Source organism: Synchiropus splendidus, chromosome 1 (genome assembly GCF_027744825.2).
Source record: "Synchiropus splendidus isolate RoL2022-P1 chromosome 1, RoL_Sspl_1.0, whole genome shotgun sequence".
In the NCBI taxonomy this organism is placed as follows: Eukaryota; Metazoa; Chordata; class Actinopteri; order Syngnathiformes; family Callionymidae; genus Synchiropus; species Synchiropus splendidus.
In genome coordinates, this window is record NC_071334.1 from 57605306 (window position 1) to 57629080 (window position 23775).

The 23775-nt window shown below is 41.1% G+C and overlaps 1 protein-coding gene across 1 annotated transcript in view; it reads right to left on the reverse strand.

Moving 5' to 3' along the window:
* Positions 1 to 5753: 5753 nt before the first annotated feature.
* Positions 5754 to 23775, reverse strand: part of galt (galactose-1-phosphate uridylyltransferase) — a 29655-nt gene continuing 11633 nt past the window's right edge. The window contains exons 7-11 of the mRNA XM_053853807.1: positions 23653 to 23775; positions 18745 to 18877; positions 17247 to 17330; positions 11666 to 11820; positions 5754 to 11570 (exon numbers count right to left, since the gene is read on the reverse strand). Of these exons, the coding sequence (XP_053709782.1) occupies positions 11505 to 11570; positions 11666 to 11820; positions 17247 to 17330; positions 18745 to 18877; positions 23653 to 23775 (561 nt within the window). The 3' untranslated portion in view covers positions 5754 to 11504. The remainder of the gene's footprint in view (positions 11571 to 11665; positions 11821 to 17246; positions 17331 to 18744; positions 18878 to 23652) is intronic.

The following is a 23775-nucleotide window of genomic DNA, read 5'->3' on the forward strand; positions in this document are numbered from 1 at the left end:
AAATGACGACATGAATGTATGAAGCCAGAGAGAAAAAGTGAGAGCAGAGCGGCGTTTTTATTCCTCATTTAACTACAGAATGTGTTTTAAATTGTGCTTTGTGCGCTAACCTTGAGTGTCCAGAAAGGTGCCTTTCAATATTAATATTACTTTAAGCTGTAAAAACTGAACGCAGGTTTGATAATAAATGGGTTTTAAAAGTCAGACTGGGAGTTTTGGCACGAACAGGGAGAAAATACGAAGCATGGATTTTCACAATCTGTGTGCATTAGAGAAGTTAACAACAAAAACTCTTGTCTGTTTGCTGCATTTTCGAAACATCTATTTCTAAAATATTATTTTGACAAGATGGACAGCAGTGTGATGGTATTGGGATCACAGACGAGGTCAACACTGCTTCCGCAAAACAGGAATCATGTGAGTAAAGAAAGGTTTGCGGAGGTGGCGAGAGCGATGCCCACACAAGCAAGATGTCTGTGAGGTATGATTTACAGCACTCGGCTGCCAATTCAATGAGGGCAAAACAGGAAAATGAAGAGACCAACTGACTTTTTTTTTTCAAACTTGTATGCTTCAGCTGAGGAGCTGGGTGAGGCACGACTGCTCTGAGCCTAAAAAAAGTGACTAAAACACTGGTCATTTTTTGTGAACAAGGAATCACCATTGTTGATTAGGAAAATAGTTGGAAATTTAAATGAAAACTAAAATAATTGTAAATAAACAACTGACGTTTTTATTGTTATCAAGAGGATTTAAAATAGTGAGGAGGATTTTCACATCTGCAAGAACTGAAGAGAGTGTTGACAGTGAAACATCGCCATTGTCATTTCAATGTTTGCCATGTTCACAGTATTTATGCAGGAAGTATTGTCAGAACAATATGCATCAGTAAATATCACTCTGAATGCGGGACATTTTCAGAGAAACACAACATGTCTCTCCTCTACGCTGAAATGAAATGAAAGGTAGTGAGACAACCAGCAGAGCTCGCTGAGAGAAGTTGTTCAGCCCGAAGAGAATGCTGGGGGCATGAGAGTGTCAGGGGGCCCAGCAATGCCAATGGCTCTGCAGGGGAGGAGGATGGTGGTGAGCGAGAGACAGAGGGCATTGGAAAATCGATGACCTTGCCGGCCTGCGGGATAGGCTTCACAAGGAAGCTGTTTTCACTATTTTTACAATTTTACTATTATCCCTTAACGAAATGACGTGAGATCAGTGAACTTGAGAGAAGGTAAACTTTACTTCGAAGGACTGAGCGTTCACAGAAGCAACAGTGAAGGCTGACTGCAGACCGATGCATCAAGGTGTCCTTTATAAGGTGAGTCTGCATTCCTGCCTTCCAAAGCAGCTGAGAAGCCACCCTGCAGCAGGCTCTTGCTTTGTTAGGAAAAAAAACAAAAAACATCTGAGTCAAATAATAGTTAACAGAGATGAACTCAGTAGCTGCTGCCACAATAACACCATCAGATGCAGGAGTCTCCTGGGTAGTTGTTTTTTATCCAGCTGACCCTGATAATTGAAAAAATTGTTCTTTTATTTTTTTATTTTTATAATGATTCCTTCCATTACTATAAGCTAAATGTCTACAGTTTTTTCATCTTCTTTTAGTTGTATCAGTCGTGTAACTAACTTTCACACATTTATAACATTCATTCATTCAAACAAAATTATATATATATATATATATATATATATATATATATATATATATATATATATATAGATGTGTGTGTTAAGACTTGCCTCTTGATTATATAAGTAGAACCACATGAATTTTGATCCCTGAGAAGTATTTTGCTCACATTCGGCAAGCGCTGTGTGTTGTGCAGCGAACTGCACCGCTCCCCAGCGCAGCTCTCTGCACGGCACGGTAAGAAACACCACAATACTCCACTGATTAATAAGCTATTAGTTTTGCAAACAATTGTTTAAAGTTTGAATCTTATTTGCGTCAGACATCCCATTGATCACAGCGAGCTTCCATGCCGCGAGTCCATACCGGACATCGATGGCACCCTGCTGGACAGCTCTGATGGAGGAAGCCTTCTCAGCGAGTGGTAATCTCAGCCCAGGAAAGGTCAGCAGAGAAGACGTGTTGACACACCCCACAGCAGCTCTGTGGATGGTCAGGGGTGGATGCGGTGAAATCAGCCACTCTTTCATTCTGAAATCGGTCTGTTGGTGATGTGGCACAGTTCGCAAACATGAAGATGACTGTCATGTGGAAGTTTCAGCTTTAAAAAAAATATGTACACAATAATAATGTCATGAAAAAAAGTATTACAAAGTAGATGTAGAAAGGGGATGTTAAGCAAAATGAATACGTCCATCGAAAACCTCAGCGAAGCCAGAGGTAGGTGACGAATGACCGGAGCGTGAACCCTGAGATGTTGTCATTTATCTTTATCGATTCCATGCACATGTTGTTATCAGACTGCCACGATTCTTTTGCAAGCCACTTAATTTATTCATCCTTTACCCCGTCCACACCTGACCTCAAGTGTTGCCCCCCAGTTATCTCTTCTTCTTCTTCTTTTTCTCCAGCGCTCCTCACCTGTCTGCGGCTTCATTTCATCCTCACCTCCCCTGAATCTGGTCCAGGCCTCCTTCCCTTCTGCACGCCGTCTCGCCTTCACACCACTATCCCCACCTCCACTCTCCAGGCAGCCAATTAATCTTCCCTTGTACTAATTCCTCATGAGTGCCATTTAGTGGCAGCTCACTGGGAGGATCCATGAGGATTTAATGTGTTTATTAAAAGTTTGACGGCTGGTCGATGGAGGCTTGTCTCCTCCCTGCAGCCAGCTCTCTGTCTCTGCCAGCAGGACACTGCACGGCATGTGTGTGAGTGTGTGCGCGTGCGTGCGTGCACGTCTCTGGGTGGCTGCTTAGTAAATTATTTTAAAAATTTGACACACTGTGTGGAGTCATTTCTCTGCACCGTGGAGGTCCACAGGGGCCTATTCCAAATGATTTTGGGAGCCGGGATATTCATTTTAAAAACATTAGTTACACTCAAGTATGATTTAATGCTATTTAGAATGATGCTATTTAAAGTTGATCTAAGAAGATTTTACGACTTTGTAATACTGAAGTAACTTCAGGCAGACATCACCCGTCCAGTGGAATGAATCCGCAATCCTGCCGTTTGGTTCCAGTGTCTCCATCGTGCTCAATTGACTTGGCAAATATAGAGATGCAATGATAATCGAGAATGTTTGATCATGCAAGCAAAACAGTTTATTCCAGGCGTCAAACGCCACACAAACTTGGACCGGACCATTTCAGCACAGGGCCTTCTGACCAGTCGGCACATGGACCGATCCGACTGCAGGAAACTGATGTTGGAGCTGAAGGATCCTTGGTGACGTGTCCTCCATGCTGAGACTGAATGTTTGTTGCGGTTAAGAAGCAAGCACCCAGCAGTACAGGAACCATATTGCGCAGTTCCAGATTTAAGTGGCCACAAAACACAACAGAGGAACCTTGTTTCAACAATTTCAAACTCTGGAGTTACTTTTAGTTATGATTAGATGATGTTTCATCAAACAGTGTTGATGACAGTGTCCTTTCATCATGCTACTGGATGATGCTCTTAGTTTAGAAATGATGTGAGGTTTCACAGAAATAGTTTTTTTAAGACCAAATATAACACAGTAGACATTGTCATTTTGTGGCCTCTGAAAACTAGGACATTGTTTCATGATACCTCATCTGCCCATCACAGTTTAGAACCATCCTCCCTGCAGAGGACGTGTTCACACAGAAGACATCACTGCTGCATGACCAAAGCACTGAGACACACACAAACAAACAATGACTGCAGTCTTATTTAAGTGTAAAATAAAATAAAATAAGGTGCTTATGGCGGACTTCTCCATCACACAACATCAGATGCTTCCCACCACATTGACGGATTTGATGAATAAACAGTCAGGTACATTGGACAGTGACATAGCACAGCACAAAAAATGACCTACTCAGTCTTGTGACTACAGTTGGTTCGATGCTTAAATTCAGCACCACGGAGAGTTCCAATAAGCAACTGCAACAGTTGATGCAAAGACCTGAATTCATCACCTACGTTTTATTTTTAATTGGTTACCCAGTTGAGCATGATTATGAAGTACAGATAGATAGATAGATAGATAGATAGATAGATAGACAGATAGATAAACAGACAGATAGATAGATAGATAGATAGATAGATAGATAGATAGATAGATAGATAGATAGATAGATAGATAGATAGATAGATAGATAGATAGATAGATAGATAGATAGATAGATAGATAGATAGATAGATAGATAGATAGATAGATAGATAGATAGATAGATAGATAGATAGATAGTTAGATAGATAGAATTAAATTAATTAATTAAATTAATTGAAATACCATATTGTTGAACTACTGGGAGCTAAAAATAAACATCCCCCCCCCCACCACTACTATTTCTGAGAACTTGATTTGCCCGGACTAAGTGCAGATGGCCATGTTTTTATTTATTTATTTATTTATTTATCAATTTGTTGTGGAGAGACCTCGCACTCAGATCTAGCGGTAGCACTCGGAAGTGATACATCCTCATTTCTCAATGCCGTGGCATCAAAGCGAGGAGCACTTAGTGAGAGTCTCCAAAAAGATCTGAGAGGGTGGACGCTGTCCGCTGCGCCGCCTCACCGCTCCTGACAAAATATCTCCACCTGGTAATTGAAGTCTAGATTACAGCCCCGAGAGATGAAAGTGTCGCACAGATCATTGTTGATTCCACAGCAGAGGAAACATCTGCTTTTGTTTATATTGCTGGAACTGCGTGTGTCTGACAAATGCATGAGTCCTTTCTTATTTATTCTCTTTACATGGAGACAATTTTATCAAGTGTCTATTGTTTGTCTGCTTCTTTATTTCATTTCAATATGATTTATTTTTGACTGTGAAACACACACACACACACACATCAGGGACCCCCTTGTGGTAAGAGTGTCACCTACGCCCCTTTGCCATGTGACACCCAACCAGGGGCCCTGTGCTGGTGCAAGATGGTCCCTGCGACAGTTGAGGTGCTGAAACACCTTCAGCAATTATAACCTAACACAGATGAAATTCTCTAATGATGATACTCCAAGAAGAGTGTGTCATCTACGAATGGCTAGTCTGCACTCAACCAGTGGTAGTAACTATGTTTTTATATACAATCTGAATCTGCACAGTGCTTCAACACACTTTTCCGATACTTCTCTATCTCAGTATATAACAATGGTGGATCACAGTTCGCCTCCCGTCTAGATTCAGTTCAGTCTATTTGCAGAATCAGGTGGTAGGTTACCTCCCGCCGGATGATTGGTCACCAGCTGTTGACCAGCAGATCTGGGGTGACCCTCCACTGTCTTTGATGGCGCTGGCATCTAAAATAGCTGGGCTTTGCTTGTGAAGTACAAGGTATGCTGAGGTGGTTATAAAACTTAAAACACTATGAGAAAATGAGGACAAATACAGTGTATCTTTTCATCTCTAATATTCAGCAAAGTCAGCAAAAACAAATAGAAAATTCTGGCCTTGTTGTTCTAGGGTTAAAGCTTAAAACTGCTGAGATAAAATTGGGGTGCATGAGTGGAACATACAGCGTTTTTACTCACCTAGTGCAGAGGTTTGATGAGATGGAAAATTAGAGGTTTATAATGCTCATCTATAAGGTGCAAACAGCTTCCACTGTGGGTGACGGCCGATCACTGTGGCTTTTGATCCCATAAATCCAAAAAATAAATAAAAATAAAAAAACAACATGGAACAATAAAGAAACAGTTCAGACGAGGATCTCTGAAATACAGTTTTTAATTCCCAGTCAACGAAAACTGCAGACACAATATCAGCGTTTCTTTTTTGTGTGGCGTGCAGGGAAATGAAATGAATAATAGTGATTAAACATTTCATGGAAAATCTGCTTTGCTGAAGACCTTTCCGGCCGTTAAAAAGTGAAGATGGGACCTAAATCTTAGCCATAATTAAAAGGGCAATGAGGGATTTGCAGCATCTGGCTGAAGGGCAGTGGTGTGATGTACAGCAGAGAGAGAGAGAGAGAGAGAGAGAGCGAGAGAGAGAGACTTCTGACGTCTGTGGATATTACTACAGCTACTTCAAGCAGCACTTACACACACACACTCACAAAAATGCATTTCTCGGTAAAGGTCAGTGGAACCGAGCCTCTGACTGTGTGGGACCAGCATATCACGTTTTCCTGTCATTTGTTTAGACTCATGAATTGTCTTTGAATGTATATCTTCATTATTAATCCTGTTAATGTATGGTTTTTTTTCTTGTTATTTAGAAATGCAGATTGTCACTTCTATTTTATGGACACCTTCATCGATGTTCTCTGCTTCCTGCATGTGATATCAACCTTATGGTAACCTTCTATCAGAGCTTACCGCTTTTTTTCTAAAACGGGCAGTGTCCTTTCATTTGAGTACTCAGATACCAATACAGAGTGTGCCATTACACATTAAGACTTTTTTTTCATATATATCATTATTTTAACAACATTCCTCAGTATGTTTTTCTTGTACAAGGGTGACAGTAACAAGTTTCACCTCAGTGCAAACATACATTTTACTGTTATAACTGACAAACAAAACTTGACAGCCGCTGCAAAGTGATATCATTTTCGTGGTATCTGTGGCATCGGAGCATGACTACGAGTACTCGCGCCCAGTATCAGACTAATACCCGATAGCGGTACTTTGGGGCTGTTTTTCTGCATGGGGAACAGGTCAACTGATCCATGTTCAGGGAAGAACAAACAGGGGCCATGTCACGTGACATTTTAAGCCAAAACCTCCTTTCCAGGATTGAGATGGCAGGCAGCTGGGTCTTCCAGCATGACACTGATTCCAAGCACACCACTCTAGCAACAAAGGCGTGGCTCCATAAAAAGCATTTCAAGGTCCAAGAGTGGCCTCGCCAGTCTCCAGGCCTCAACCCCACAGAAAAATCAGTGGAGGGAGTCGAATGTCTATGTTGCCCAGCAACAGCCCTGAAACATCACTGCTGTAGAGGAGATTTGCATGGAGCAATGGGCCAAAATACCAGCTGCAGTGTCTGCAGACCTGATGAAGACTTAGAGCCAACATAGGTTACAAAGTATTGAGTTCTGTTATCGACCAAATACTCACGGTGATTTACAAATCTTTTTTTTTTTTTTTTTTTTTAGAAATCCTGCAACCTGATTTCCTTATTATATTTTTTTTTTCATTTTGTCACTGATAGTTGAAGTGGACCTCTGATGAAAATTGCAGACCTCTGTCATCTTTCCAAGTAGGAGAGCTTGCAAATTCAGTGGCTGAGCAAATACTTTTTTTTTGCTCCACTGTACATGTTGAAAGCACTGAAATCAGGATTTCATCTATTTTTTTAGACATTGCCAGACGCAACAACAAATAATAGCTGATTTTTCTCTCAACTTTTTGTGTGTTTATCATCCTATCACACCATGCACAAATGCTAAACAATAAATACAAACGCATCCAGATTCAGATACGAAGCACAATCAGATTACCTTATCAGATTGTGTTTTGGACGACATGATCACACACACAGAGCGAGAAGTAAGATTGTATCAGCAGAGGAGCCCGGGACATCGCAGGACGACGAGTGTTTATTTAGCTAAGCTGCAGCAAACAAGATGAAGGAGGGGAAAAAAATGCCTGCTGTTGGTTCAGAGAGACCTGTGGGGATATTTGTATATCTCTTATCTTTATTTGACCAGACTTGAGATTATCACTTGTCTTTTATAGAAACAAAGAAGTAGGTCATGTTTTCCTAAAAATATCTCCAATGCCTTCTGATTTCAGTCGTCCTCTCGCTCCCCTGTGACAGAGCGAAGGATTGGGGATATCATAGCGAGTACGTCTGGATGAGCGTTCACGTCCAACAGACCTCTCTGCAGACTTGTACAAAGAGCAGTTGAGGGAGCATGAAGTGCAGTGCAGCTTGAAATACATCAACAGTATATGTCCCTGGTTGTTGCTACCAAACCTGAAGATGCCCCGAGAGATGTAATATTTCATCAGGTTCTTGTGTGGATGTTTAAAACACATACATATAAACACGTAGACATTGCTGATAAGCTGGTCGGCCATTATGATGATGAACGCCCTCCCGATTCAACCAGATATCTGCAATACAGCACGTAGGTATGAGAGCACGAGAGAGTGAAGAATAAAGAAGCACAAAGTCAGGTTTGACTTCATTTTTTTTTCATGTATTCTGTGATGTACAGAGGAGAGAGAGCCAGTACATTGGCAGGAAGATGTTGAGGTTGGAACTGCCAGGCAGAAGGTGGAGAGGAAGGCCAAAGAGGAGATTGATGGAGGTGGTGAAGGAGGACATGAGGTTTGTAGGTTTGAGAGAAGAGGAAGCAGAGGACAGGGTGAGATGGAGGAAGATGATCAGCTGTGGTGGTGACCCCTGAAGGGAGAAGCTGAAAGGAAAAGAAGATATTGTTGGCCAGTGCCAAGGAATGCTAAAAACGGATTAGCTCAGATATACATTCTATAAATCCCCTTTTCAAGTATGTGGTTAATAACAACGTGAATTTTGTGAAGACAAATTTTGCAGCAAATGGCGTCACATAATTTACTTAATACTCTTTAATACTCATGAAAACTGACAACCTAAAGACAGGGAGGTTGTTGACCCCCCCCACAAGTCAGTAGTTCTCAAATAGTGGGGCGCGACCCCCCGGGTGGGGGGCGGTTGATGGAAGTTGTGCGTGATCAAGTCACGGCTCTATGACCGTGGAAATTAATTGGCCATAACTGTGGTGTGTCAGCTGAGACAGCAACAACCCTTTACAGCAGAAACAGAGTGAGCCGTGTTAATTGATCCTGCAAGGTCCAATGAAAACCTTGAGGTCAACGCTGCGCTCCACCACCACAAGTTCATTTAAGTCTCCCGCTGTGTGTTAACTGCTGCAGACGCGATGCCATACCCCACTGTGCAAACCAAGGGGTTTATGCTGATACTGCGCTTTGGCCACGACATGAAATCACATGGCTCTCTATGTGTACTATGGGAGGGCGCAAAGCGTTTGGGAACAGGGAGCTTGTTGACATCAACACAGTCAAAATCAGGGTCAGAGAAATTGACAAAAATTCGGCAGTTCAGCTCTTCCTGAGGGTTTATAAGAGTCAGCTGTTACATGTGTAATCGAGCTACTGACTGGATCATCTAGGTCAACAGACTGTAGTCCAGACTAAATCAAAATAATTCTCTCCCATAGTCGAGCTAAGATGTTAATATGCATTTCAAAATGCAATAATTTGGTTTTCAAGTCTGTCACTTAACCGTGGCCACTGTTGCGGCTCTAGTTATAGGTTCAATGCACAAGGTAGGGTTAGCGTAATTTAGTTTTTTCATTTTTCAAGCCGCAAAGGTACAGAACAACGGGTTGTTCACTTTCAAACCACTTGCACCAATCAGAATTGGCATCACTCGCAGTGGTAGGCGAGGAATTTGCGATTGGTGCTGCTGCAAGAGGAGAGCAATAGCTCGGGTCTGGAGCCAAACTATCATCCTTTCTCTGCCACCGAATATAAAACACACATTGACATGCACGCACAAACAAGCACACAAAGTCTCAACGGAGTGATGAAATAGAAGAGAAGAGGATCCAGTAAGCCTGGAGGACTGGATAAATATTGACCTGGATGAATGAGATTTGTCACAGTACATAACAACGGCTGCGCACAACACACACTGATGGCTGCTCAAACACACATGTGGACTCAGATACATCCGTGTCCCCAAAGCGCCCCAGCTTTTATCCAAGGCATCACAACTGCTTTATTTATCAGCACTCAAAGTTGTCCCTGAATTCAAGTACTTATTGAAAGTGAAACTTGTGTGTCGCTGTGTCAAAGTGTGTCTGCAAGTACTTATTGTTTTCACTCAATTTCGTGAAACTCAGGCCTAGAAAACTGTTTGAATTTTTGTGAAATACGCCAGCGGGAGAAAAACAAGTGTGCTGATAGAAAGAGGATGCAATATAGTCTGACGGGGAGAAAAGATTTGGGGGTTTTGGGATGGTGTAAATACATCATTTGTAATAAAGACACGCTGGATTGAAATCAGCAAAGTGGATTACAAGAATGCTGAGTGATGAACTGCCAAGACGCTCGTGATTTTTGAGCAGTAGGAACTCCAGAATAAACTTGCGACGATAATAAACGCCCCCCTGAGGGATGGATAATGCATGACAGGCTGACAGAAATGTTGTACTGATGCAAATCAGATGAGTTCACTGGGTCAGGTCAAGCACTGCAGCAACGTGGTGGAAGAACTGAAGAGCAGTGTAAAACATCACGCCACTAGATGTTCACAGAAATACAGCCTGGGAAGTCAGAACCAAGTCAAAGTTCTGTCTCCACCAATTCCGTCAGAGGACAGACTGGATGATGCAAGTTTGTGAAAGCAAAACACTTCCTCTTCTATATTTATCCATCAATATGAAGCACATATCTGGCCCAGTTAACAGATATGTGCTACTCGAATGGAGGAGATCATAAGAGGCGTGTACTGGCCAGTAGATCAGGGAGAAAGGAAAGTAGGAGGCTGGAGGGACGTGAATGCAGAAAACATAGAGACAGTTTCTACAATGAAAACATCTTTTGGCTCTCTTGATGTACAAATTTTCTTCAGTCATTTATCTAACTGTGTCACATTCAGCCAGAAAGCAACAGGAATTAAATCCAGACATATAAGTAAATGAAATTGTCTTCAGCGATTCATCGCTTATTTTGACCAAGAAATCAATACATGTCTTCTTTTGTTCTATAATTCATTCCACTTGTATGATTGGTATTTGTCTCATTATAATTCATGTATGGGGAAGCGGTAAGCACGACCAGCTCACAGCAAGTTGGTTGCTGGTTTGGCTCCAGCTTGCGTGGGTTTACTCAATCTGAACTGTAAAGTCAACGGAGCTCAGATGAAATCCGCCAAGTCAAGCCACGTCTGGCTCCAGACACTGCGGTGTTATGGGTGGCTTGCAACATTACTTCACAATGTTTACTTCAGATGAGGCTTGTAACATAATTTCATATTGACAATAGCATATTTCATATTTGCTTCTAGAATAACGCTGTCAATCATGTGGCTTCAACACAAAAAACGAGAAAAAAAAACAGTCTTTCTTTCAAATGATTTGAATTGATTTCAGTAACATGTTGGTGACAGACACATCAAATGTCAAAGTCCTCTCCAATAAACCCGATTGACTTAATACTCTAGGTTTAAAGCAAAGAAAAGGAAGTTGGACCAGAATATTTAAATCTAAAGCATCATTTTTCCACATTTAAAGCTGCTTCAATATGAAATGTATGGCTGTGTTTGTAGTTGATAGTTTCATCTGAGAAAAAACCTTGAGGACTTCTGAGCAGCTCTTGTTCGTCTTCTCCCTTTCTAATTTGCATCCACCGACCATTTGATCCTTACTCCTCTTCTTCCTCATTTCTCCGGGGGTTTTCTACTTTTGAAATGTTCTTCCGGTAGATTGCGCAGTTTCTCTGCAGCCTGAAAACACAACTCCGTAAAAACTCACTAGTTCGAGCAAGCTCGGCAACAGCTGGACTGAAATTCAGGCTTTGAATTGCACATTTTGTTCTCACCTGCTCAGGTGTGAGGTCCCTCTGCTCTTGGGCGAGCATCTCATATCCCACCATGAACTTTTTGACCGTAGCAGAGCGTAGCAGCGGAGGGTAGTAGTGTGCATGTAGCTGCCAATGAGAGTTGTCTTCCTTCAAATGGGGGCCAGTTGGAGCACCTAATGAAGAGAAGGACGAGTCATCCGTGAGACACTATTTTCCACTAATTTAATTCATAATTCACACTCTAATGCCATCTTGACAATGTGTTGCTGTATTCATCACTCAATGCAAATTGTCTGTAGTAGAAATGAAGAAGAAATGCTCGCACCACCTTATTCGTCCAAGAATTTCAGCAAAGTTTGCGCACAAAAAGTGGCAGATTTTGCTTGTTCACAGCCATCATGGGAGCAGCGTCTGTGAGAATGCCAGTGGCTACCTTTGTGACCTCTAACAAGTCCAGTTTCAGTCAGTTATTTCAACACTTTTTAGCAATGGAAATGCCCTGATAAAAGGTAACTACCTAAGACAAACCGGCCAAGACCGAAACGCAGCTTTTTCACTGTTCGTACATGCTACAGCAAACAAAGTGTGTGGGTGTGTGTGACTTCAAACTCTTTTCCTTACTTTTAATTATCTTCTTTGATGCCGCTGCGTTGGAGCGATCTTAGAATAAAAAGCCTTGGCTCTTAAAAACACAAAAGATTTTTAAAAAATAAATCCCTCAGACATCTTCTGACAATAGGAGCTGATCAGACAGAGTGAGGCGACAGGATGCAGAGAAGAAAGAGACTAATGGCTATTGAAAGAGTGGGAACAAAGGGAAAGCTAAAGAGCTAAGATGAATAGAGACGTATCGCAGCATAAGCCAAGGTCAAGTTTCATTTGATGATTTGTGTCCCGTCAGTGGTTTCACTCTTTAAACACTCTTTAGAGGTATTATAGCGCTACTTGCATGAATCATGTGCCATCTTAACAATGACAAGATTCATCTTTGGGTGGTGAGGAAGCAGCAAAGCATTGGATTTGAAGAAATACTGAAATATTATTTGTATGCAACGTAACAATTAAGAAGATGTGATAAAATAAAAATACAATTGTCAGATAACATGTAGTGTTCCTTGTGTTACTGGGCTTGTTCAAGGGCTGCAACAGTCTGAAACTCACGTCACAGTTGTAAAAGCAAACATAGAAGACACAGTGTTCACAGAGTTCCTTTGATCTCTAGTGAAAGTTGAGCAATGACATCTGAAGTTTCCATTCCGATGCAAACTGACAGTGGAACCAAGCAACAACACATCATCAAACTTGGTGAGTTAGTGACATTTCGCAGATCTCTGTCGAGGGTTTTGTGACCATATAACGCCGCCAACTTTACAACTAGTGCTGAAAGATTACAACGCACTTAATGTAGATTTCCACCAATGTTCCCTATCAGGCACTTGTTTCCCTGTAGACTTCCCCCCCCTGCCCCCCACACCTGAATATACTCTCTGATTAATCAAGCATGAACGAGAGCTCAAGAGGAATCTGAGAGCGGAGGGCGATGATTGCGGGCGGGGAGCTGGAAGTTATGCCTTCAGTTGTTCCAAGACGCACTCTTGAGCACACTTTCCCATGCCAAAAGCAAGCCACTGATTGATTTGACATTTCTTTTCGCGCTGCTATTCACAGAGTCTTGTGAACCTCATGCAGTAGATCTATGCGGCATGTATGCTGGAGGACACCTGATTCTGAGGCCTGGGATTTTTGGTCTAAAACTGGTTTGCCGCTTTCAAATTCTCCACATTCAGGGCCCTTTTTAGACCAACTTTTGCATCACACACGTACACCTAATGTCCAATCCTCCATTTCCCCATCCGTCTTTCAGTCATTTAATTCGGTCGGCAACTATTCAGTGGATTTTCCTCCTGATAGAAAAACTAAGGAGCTTTATCTAATCTATGATTTCCCAAGTGACCTCAACACCGCCTCTCCTCCTCTGTACCTCCCCTAATAAGCAGACACAAAGTCCACCACGTCTGCACGAGTAAAAATAAAACTGAAAAACAGATGGGGGAGATAACACGTCTCATTATGGCTGCCATGTTGTGGGACCAAAATCGGTCTGAATGCACAATTACTGCGTGGACTCGCCCAACCTTCAGGGAGCAATGCAAGCTTTTATAATGAAAATGATTGATTTTTGACGGCATGAATTAAAGTTTGTTTTGAAGTCTGAAGAAAAGCATAATTTGATGCATCTTCTCAAGTGACTGAAATAGAAATACCACGTAAAAATGCCACGATCCATCAGAGAATGGAACACCATTGTAATTCTACAACATTATCACGACACATGCCATTTAGTAGATGCTATTATCCAAAACAATAAGAGCCGTCAATCAAATCCACAATCAGGTGATCATAAATAGGTTATGCACTTACTCAAAAAAGGTCACGCTGCGCACAGCTCAACTTTGAATAAATAAATGACATGGCTGGGATTTCAACAGTATGGATGTCTCACACACAACCTTCTTCACCTCTGTCTCACTTCAACTGTGATCCCAAGAGTGTCAAGACAATATAGACGAATTGTTCGCCAAAATACAACACAGATAATTTAGAAAATGCACTGTGTCTTTGAGAAACCTGGCAATATTTCAACTCCATTTTTACCTGTGTGAATATCTGCATCATGGCATCTCTGAGATACAACAGTCTCAGCAACTGCAGGTCATTGTCTCCATCTGTCTAAATGTCTTTAATCCAACCTGGGATTAAAGACATTTAGACATTTAATCCTGGGACTACAGGCAGAGTTTTAAAGCACCCTAGTGAACCAATGTACAGCACTTGATCCACTGTTCAACAATTCAACTTCTAAAAATCCAAAAGTGCATGCAGGTACACGTGGAATCATACTAAAGATGGGAAGGTGGATGAATGTGTTTCAAGCAGAAAAGTTTATCTTTTGTGACAAAGCACAGTGGAACGTCGGTTCTCGACCACAATCCGTTCCAGATGGCCGTTCAAGAAGCGAATTGTTCGAAATCTGAATGGATTTTTCGCATTGCAATTAATGGAAAAAGAACTAATGCGTTCCAAGCCTTAAAATAGTCTTTTGTAGGAGTGAATGTAGAGTGTCTGCTGCAGGTCGCTGTTCCTCTATGTGTGTGGCCGCTGCATGTGGGAGGGGTTGCCGAGTGAGTGACGTCTCTCCAGAAGTGAAGAGGTGCCCGGTGCGTGTCCAGCTCTGAATGTGCGCTTCTGTGCAGTTTGGCTGTGACAAAGTCATAAACCAAGTAACGCTCTGTCCCAGACTCGCCTCATCCCTGTCCCAGCTCCAGCCCACAACAGGACATCAAACCCTGGAGTGAGAGCTCCAGCCTCGGAGGTGTGGAGAGCGAGCCCCTGTGACACTCTACCACGGTCCACAGACAGGAAAGGTTTTACACCTCAATATGAAGAAAAAACAGTTAGTAAATGTGACTGAGACTGACAACACTTCAACATATTGTCAGAGTACAGCTTTTTAATAAAGAGAGGAGTCAACTGAGGTGGTTGGGGTGTCATTTGTTGGCCGTCCTTGGAAGTTCTCTTGGCTAATTCTGTCATTAAATAGACACTTTGGATATACTTTCTGGGCAAAGTAACTCATTTGATTGGCAGTTTGAGGATTTACTAAAGCAGTTGCCACAATAAAAGCGCTATATTTAAGCTTTGAGAGCAGAAAAGTGTTAGATATGAGAACAAAGCCTTTTTATATAATGGTCACTTATTAGAGCTTTGATTATTTCTTCTCCTTTTGTTCGGATCTTTTTTTTTTTTAGAACTAAGGGGAGTTAGATAACAGCAAAAAAAAGCATTCTAAACCCCCACAGTACACTACAGGTTAGGACAAGCTGTATGAGATGACTCCATGATCAGTTCACTCTCTTCCTTTCTTCCTCATATTAGATGTTGCATCTGCAAAATCTTCAGTAGAAGTTTATTGTGAAGATAGCGGCTACAGATCTTCTCGTGCGGCGCCTTTAATCTTCTAGTCTGTTTTAAGTCACAGGTTGAGATTAAAGCCTGTGATGCAAAGATACTTTGAAGACCACAATAAACAAAGCTTCGCCTTTCAAGTGTAAAACTTTGACAGATCATCATTGATGTTTTGCACACAGGGTCTGCATAGTATTTTGCATGTCCTTCCCACCTGCTCCTGTCAGAGCTGGGTAAATATCGTGGGGTTATAATGAAGTTAAATGGGGATGCACAACCTGAAGAATTCAGATTAAAGAGTGCCAGATGGCACTTGGTGGGATGGGGTTCTTTTATGATGTCCTTAACTTTGTAACCATATATTGGAGGCAGTGCTCAAGTTCTCAAACGGTGCAACATTTTCTCAAAATTCTGTGTGCATGCCCCATTGGGAGCTGTTGAGTCAGTGTCCTCTGTTTTATCCTGTCATCTTGATCAGCCTTCCTAGTCGCGTCTAGCCTCTTTACGACTGCATTCATGAACCTCATGGGTTGTCAAACCTCTTCCTTTACCCGTTGTCTCAACAAATCTCTCTTGGACTCCAGACCTCGCTGTATAACTTGTCCTTCTGATATATTGCTTTCTTGTCCAGTCTTTTTGAGTCACACAATGAGCATCTGAGCACCTTCAACTCCATCATTTCAATAACCAACTAGATTTATTGATGACTTGTTGATATCTATGGCACAGCTAACCTCTGACTGTATACAGTATCTTACAAGACCAAACAGCAGTTACAGTGATCATAATAATCAGATTGTCCAGCGATTCACCAAGGTAGAGACAGGAATCACAACTGGATTGAAATAATCGTCAAAATAGTCGTTAAAATTGTGCTAACCAATAATGCATGTGATTAAACAGCTTGGCAAAATGGCAACTGAACTTGAATGACCTATGACTATAATCCATGATTTACTCAAATTTAGTAATGATGCAAGTACACAACTTCACTCTTGACCAAAGGTAAAAAAAAAAAGTTCAAAGGGAGGAAAAAGTTTTATTGTATATTTGAATTGAGGTAACATGCTGCTGAGGATCCAAGCTATCGCTAAAGCAAGTACCAATAACATTGCTGCCGTGAGGTCTGAACCTGCAACCTCTGGTTTATACAGGCATCGCTCTGACTAGTCAGGCATGATGACTCCGCTCTCCTCACTGTCACATATCAGTCAGCGCATCACTGCTCTCCGCTGACCTTTGTCCCACAGCAGGCCGACTGACAGTCATTCACAGTCTGCTATTTTCATCGCTGTCTTGTTTCCGGACTGATAAATACCAAGTGTGTCTTGTGATTCACCTGAAACATTCTGTGTGGTAAACAAAGACTGACATCTGCAGTCTGATGAAATATTTTAGAGACACTATTTCAATCTAGAATCTTTCACATTTTGAGCATGAAATGATGAAATAAAAGCATCAAAACAGCAAATATCGGAATATGGAGACTCAAATTTCAAATCTGAAATTTGACTTTTGACTGTAAGACAACCAAGAGCACATTTTGTTTGTATATGTCTTGTATATATCTTTTAAGGGCAATTGACTTGTTTTGATGCACTATGACTAAAGTCTCAGCCACACCTTCACTTACCATGCCAACCCATGGAGTAAGGGAAGCTCACTTCAAATAGGTTGTCGTACTTTGTCAGCAGCCGCTTCATTATGTCAGCCAGTTCTGGAATACAGGAGAGCTGGTTAGGAACGTAAGACTAAAATGTGTGTTGTAGAGACTTGCTGTGTGAGTTGTGGATCAAGGAGCATGACGAAAACAAGTGGCAGTGACTTGCCACAGTGGACAGTTGGATGTTGCCATAGATAAGATACAGATCGTGTTCAATATTCGATGGACATTATTTATGTTTTTGGTTTGGTGGCTCCCTCAGGCAGAAACGTTCAGTTCTCGCTGGCTTGATCGGCAGGATTCTGAGACTATGGTCCTCAGATGGAAAAGGAAGGAAAGGAGTTGTTCTTGTCAAGGTGGAGGAGTTGAACTAACCTGAGATGACAAACAAGTGGAAAAAGATGGGATACAAACTCCCGATACGGGTTCTCTGTTCTGATAGAATGGGGAGCTCAGTGACTGGGGAGACACTCAAAGAAGAGCTGCTGCTCCTGCTTATGAGAAGAAATGCCTAAATCTATCCATGACTGGATAGATAGATGACATGTGTTGGAACAGCCATCCAAGCCACAGTCTTAACCATGACCATTGGCCATACTGTGAACAGTTGGTAGGTGATGTCACAATTCAATTTATTCCAATCTCCAGACTTCTCTGTGCCATTACATTACATGTTTTACTCAAATGTAACATACTCCTGACTGAGGCAGTTACATACAGGCGCCAGCATTTTTTATTACCATCTTATTTTATTTATTTATTTTTTACTATAACAGCGGTGACATTGGGGGGGAATTTTTTTTCTCCTGCATCGCACAAATAGCTCACTGAGTAATTGCATTGAAAAAAAAGAAAAAGAAAAAAGAAAAAATTCTGCTGAAACTTAATTAACACTGCAGGAAAATGCTTTCTAATCAGCAATACCATCAATTTCTGGCCAATTAACGCATTCATTAAACAGCCAGACCTCAACAAATAAATAAAAAAATCAAAAAGTGGTTCCCACCTAAATAATAGCATCATTTATCAGGAGTGCTGTCTATCTCCAGGAGCTCAATCAGATTTAGTGTTCATGCTTGGTGGCAGGCTCAGCCTTATGAAACAGACCATTACGCACCTCACTCTCATCCAGCTCAGACAAACACTGCCACCCCTTTGGTCAGGAAGACCAAAGACGGAGAAGGAGACGGTGTAAGTCTCCCTAAAAGCTTGGTTAAAATTGCCCAATGAAAATGTTTGTCCTTGAATTTCATCCAAATCTATTTCCTGGCTGAGCAGCACAAACAAAGAGAGAGCTTGAAAAAGCTATTATTGAGGATGGTCACGATGATGACACCCAGCATCTTTTGTTGTTGATGACGCAAAGGAGCATGGGTGGACATTGAACCCCCACACAGCCCACTAAGAGCTCCTTCTCCTGTGCTGTTTCTATTAGTCACCCACCGAAGTCTTTGACAAACAAACTCACCCTCCCTCTCCTCTGCCGTCAGGTCATTGAGTCTGAGCACATGTCGGCGTGGTAACAGTAGCAACTGGAAAGGCCAGGTCGCCCAATATGGTACCACCGCCAACCAAAAAGTGTTCTCCACCACCACTCGCTCCTAAAAAGAGAATCACAATGTTGTTTTTAGAGCTTTCCGGAACTGCAAATGTGTGGGTGTATACCACAAAGAAAAAACTTCTCCCTCACGGCCTGCGCTGTGGTACCAACATGTCACAGCCTCATGACACCCAAATATGTACTTGAAATGAAGCCACAGAACATGGATATTCTTCAGAGGGAAATACTAATTGTAGTTGTTGGGTTACACATTTATAATGCAAAGTCATGAGCAAGGTGCTGTTGATTCCTGTAATGAGTTGTACGGGTGCCAAATGATTATAATTTATTCAGGTTTTGCCTGGTTTGTTTTGCTATTTCTTTCTGTTCTTGTGCAAATATTCTACGTATCCTGAGGGCTCATTCAGTGTTGTGCAATTAACTGACGGGGCGTCTCACACTGCTGCACTGAGGCAAAAAGGCCGGTAAAAAAAAAAAAAAAAATCCCACTTTTATTCAAATGTAAATTAGATACACTTTCCCACAAGAAATAAAGTGTTGCTTTAAGTTTCTAGCAGTGCGGACATCAGCTGCTTTCTGGAGTTTCACCCAAAGTTTGATCATATTTGTGCAGCCAGGCATCGGTGAATAATTAATGTGGGTTGAGGGGGAACTGTAGTGTTAAATAACTGGAGGAAAACATACTTCTCCAGCAGGGTTGAGCGCTCTGTATGAGCTCTACTTTGCTTCCATAATAATGAGACATTATTGAAAGCCCCCTTTTTTTACAGGGGGGTATCAAGTATAAAAATGACCTTGATCCACAACACGTTTGTGTTTTCATGTCAAGCTCACCTCTGTGTTTAAATGATAGATTCCTGAAGCTGTTAACAACACTGTACATTATGAATACATGCTCACTGTTTCTTCACATTCTGGTCACGACTTCCACTTCAGACTTATCTTTCTCCTCAGAACTTTTCTTTCCTACAAGTTTTTGTGACTTTAGGAAAAAGGGCCAAGAACTTATACCACAAAAAAGCTTGATTCTGTCTTCGGACGTGTAATTATTCACAAGCTGACGTACAGTGGGTGAATTATTTAGAAAGATGCGGCAAAACTAACACATGTCTTCAGTATTCGAGCTGAACTCTCACAATGGCACAGGAGTGGATCTTGAAGAGCCGCATACAAAACAATAACTATGTCATTTCAGGAGCCAAACCTGAGCAGAAAATGAAATGTGTTTTCTTATAGTGTTTTCTTTCCTAATACAGATAACTTTGACTTTTTAATAATAATAATAATAATAATAATAACAATAATAATAATAATAATAATAATAATAATAACGTCAATGTTTCTCAGATCTCCTTACAAAAGTACTCAATTTATGTTTACATTCAACATTCATTTTTCGACAACGTCAGATGGATAATAACAACCATTTTCTTAACTCTTCTGGGGCCTTGTACATTTGAACCAGCCACAGCCAGATCCCTCTCCATGACCTTGATTTTTAATAAGTCGTCCTGGAACATCAATCACCAAGATGGGCTCCAGTTTTCCTCCTTCAGCAGTGGCTCTGAGTGAATAATTCACTCCTCTATTTGTCCCATATTGTTTTTGTGTTTTCAATAAAAAGCCTGACATAATTTGAAATAAATTTTGGGGGGGTTTTCGAGCAGAATGGATGGTCATATTCCTCACTCTGGTCTTCACCTCTCATCTTCCTCATCTCTTCCCAGCTGCCACCAAGGTTTTCACCGCAGATTCCACAGCACAGACACTGTCAAAGCTTTTTTTTTCCCTAGTCGAAGGTCGATTTTGCCACACATTCCATTAACAACTTCAGGATTTTGGCACTTTGTGCCACTAATTCTTGCATATCTTCCTTTCTTCAAAGCTTGCTCCGCGCATTTTAAAATGCTTTGTTCACCCTGTCAACCTTGTTTTCCAATCATTTCCTCAGAGTTTTGCACTAGTCTTTCCCACTAACAATCCCAGAGAGGAGAAGGTGCTCAGTCTAACCACTAACCTCACCAGCACATGACTTGAAATTTCAATTTCATTAAAAGAAAGTTACAATTGTGGTCAACTAATACTGAATGCATTTTTAAAACCCCCTGAAACGAACACAATACCAGTGACTCGAGCATCAGAATCCAGACATGCATTGACCAAATATACAGGAAAGACAACATGGAGAAAGAAATCAGATTGTCCTGGCACATTTCTATTTCCTTTTGGCAGAGAACTGGATCACTGTCTGGATCCAAGATTTTGTTTGTCATTATTATTGCCCATGGCTCTGACAGGGACTCTTTTATTTTGGGCATATAGTGAGTTAAAAATCCTTCTTCATTCCTATGCACACATCCCCCGTGGTACAGAAGTTCTGTCATGGCACTCAATTTGGGAGGAGGTACTGTAGATAATGACACATATGTTATTAACAAATGTATTTTATATTTCACATTTATAATTTTCAGCAATCAACAATGGCAACCAATAGCAAGACTATTATGACCTCTGCTAAGAAGGTGATTTTTTTTTTGTTGGTTTGTCTGTCTGTGTTGAAAACAACTTGAAAGGTTATGGACGGATTTTGATGCAACTTTCAGGAAACGTGGAATGGGACAAGGAACATGTTATTCGATTTTGGGAGACATCTGGATCTGGTGCTCAGTACACAAGATAGGCACACTTTCAAAGTGTCAGTACTCCATGGTGGTCTTGGGGTCGGTGCTCTCACCACCAGGCCCGGGGAACAATTTCGGGTCAGGAAATTATGTTTTGTTTCATTAAAGCATTCTTTAAAAAATGCTTATCTAGTTTTAACATGATTGTCATTGAGATTTCTTTCTCAAAAAAGTGTGTGAAAACTTGAATGTGGTATGTCTTTTTTTATCCCTGTGGCATGAAAATGTTTATCAATTAAGTATCAATATGGAGTTCTGGTATGATAGATAATGCTTTTGAGGAGTATTGAGTGAAGGAAGCAAGAAGTAAGTGAAATCCATCTGAACTCCAAACTCCACTGACTTCTTCAATCACACAAGAGCTTATTGACCTCAATGTAAAAAATGTCAACTGGGAGCAAAAGACAATTTGAACTCTGCAAACACTGCACTGTGACAATTTACAGACCTAACCTGGGGTCAGACAGGACAGGAGAAATGGAGATCAGGACTCACACACAAGCTCACACACCCCACTGGATCCGAATAATGACTCAAATTCTTTCAACACACAAAAAGTTTGCTTCCACTACGGCTTCATAAAGGTCAGGTCCTGTGAGCGTTGATCCAGAAGATTCAAGTGCCTATTCCGCTCCTCTGGAAACTCAAGTCCCAGTAGAAAGAGTATCAGATCATTCTCTAACATGAATTAAAGGTTGGTCTCTCTCTCCTCTTTTACTCATGCCATCCTTTCATTTCCCCTCTCTTCCCTCCAGCTCTGAAATACTTACACTTTTTGAAGTTCTAACATTTTGACAATAAATATTTAAGTCATAGGTTCTGCTCACTGAAACACACATGCTGTTCTCTCCGCTGGACTCAGCACACCTCCCTGTTTGAGAAGCTCTTCTGCAGCACAACCCGTCCCTGCTCTCACACTTTAATTTGATATTTCACGTGCAAAAGAAAATCCATAGCGTCAGCACGTTAAATAAATATATGTGGGCGGCGGATGTGACCAGCATTTTCAATCTTGAGGAAAAAAAAGAATAAGCGGAACTGAAATCTTACCAACTAAATCTTACAATGGCCCTACGGGTTAGCCGTCTAGCATGCATTTACTAGATTAAAAGAAGATATATTAAACACTCTGCCTCCATTCATATAAATACATAAATGCCAATTAAACATTCAAATAAAGGATGCACCGATTGCCATTTTGGAGCCAGTGCCAATTTTGTTTTAATAACTGACATCATTCACCTTCAATGTTTATGTCGGGTTTCTCTTTATGGACAGGAAAGAATTTCTATCTTTCCATGGCTTCAAGTGCTGCAGCTGAATGGTAGTCGCAAATTAAGTTTGTTGCATTTGAACAATTTGACTGTGACCCATCCACAACTTACTTCACCTTAACGTAATTACAAATTGTGTTGACATGACATCACCACACTCTTCCTTTCATTATTCATCAGCAACTTTAAATTTCTAAACTTTTCACTTTGTCCTATCTAACTTAATAGGGGACATATTAACTTGCTTGAACTTACTTTACTTCTGTTTTTTATGGTGTGAAGCATGAAGAGACTCAAGAGTTCAAGTATCATTCATTGAAGGGTCTGAGTGGTTTTCCTTCTTCCGCCTCTTAACTTCAGCCTAATCGTCAAACACTGACTCAGTGCCTCAGCTGAATTGAGAAAAGGTCGAGTTATGTTTGCTTGAAACTTTGAGCTTCTTTTTTTTGTTTTTTTCAAAAGATCAATTCAAGTGAGCATCATGTAAACAGATTTTTAATCCACACCCCAGTGTACCAACTCAAGTTCATCACACTATCCTTGGCTACAACTTTTAATTTAATTTGAAAATAAAGTCTGCTAAAGAGGATGACATTTTGCGGCAACAAATCATATCCTCATTGCTTCAAATGATCATCTAAAAATAGTAAAGGAATTCAACTTCATGTTACTGTGCCATGACAGACACCTCACCTTTGCCAACTGACTCAGCAAAGATATTGGAAAGTGCAGTAGCACCGCAACCACAGACAAGCAAAAAAGAATCATAAAAAAAGACAGTTTTGACCCATAATACAAATGTAATTCTGCAGATTTTCACAGGTTGAGACAGCCAAGTTTTATTGTTCTTCATTGCATACCTTCTTTTCAGCCTCCTGAGTGGCGTACTGCAAAAGCAGGGGCTCTCGGTGCTTCTCATAAAAGCGTCTCTGACAGCCGTCTGAAAGAGCTGGCTCATTAGGCAGGAAGCTGCTGGCCCACAC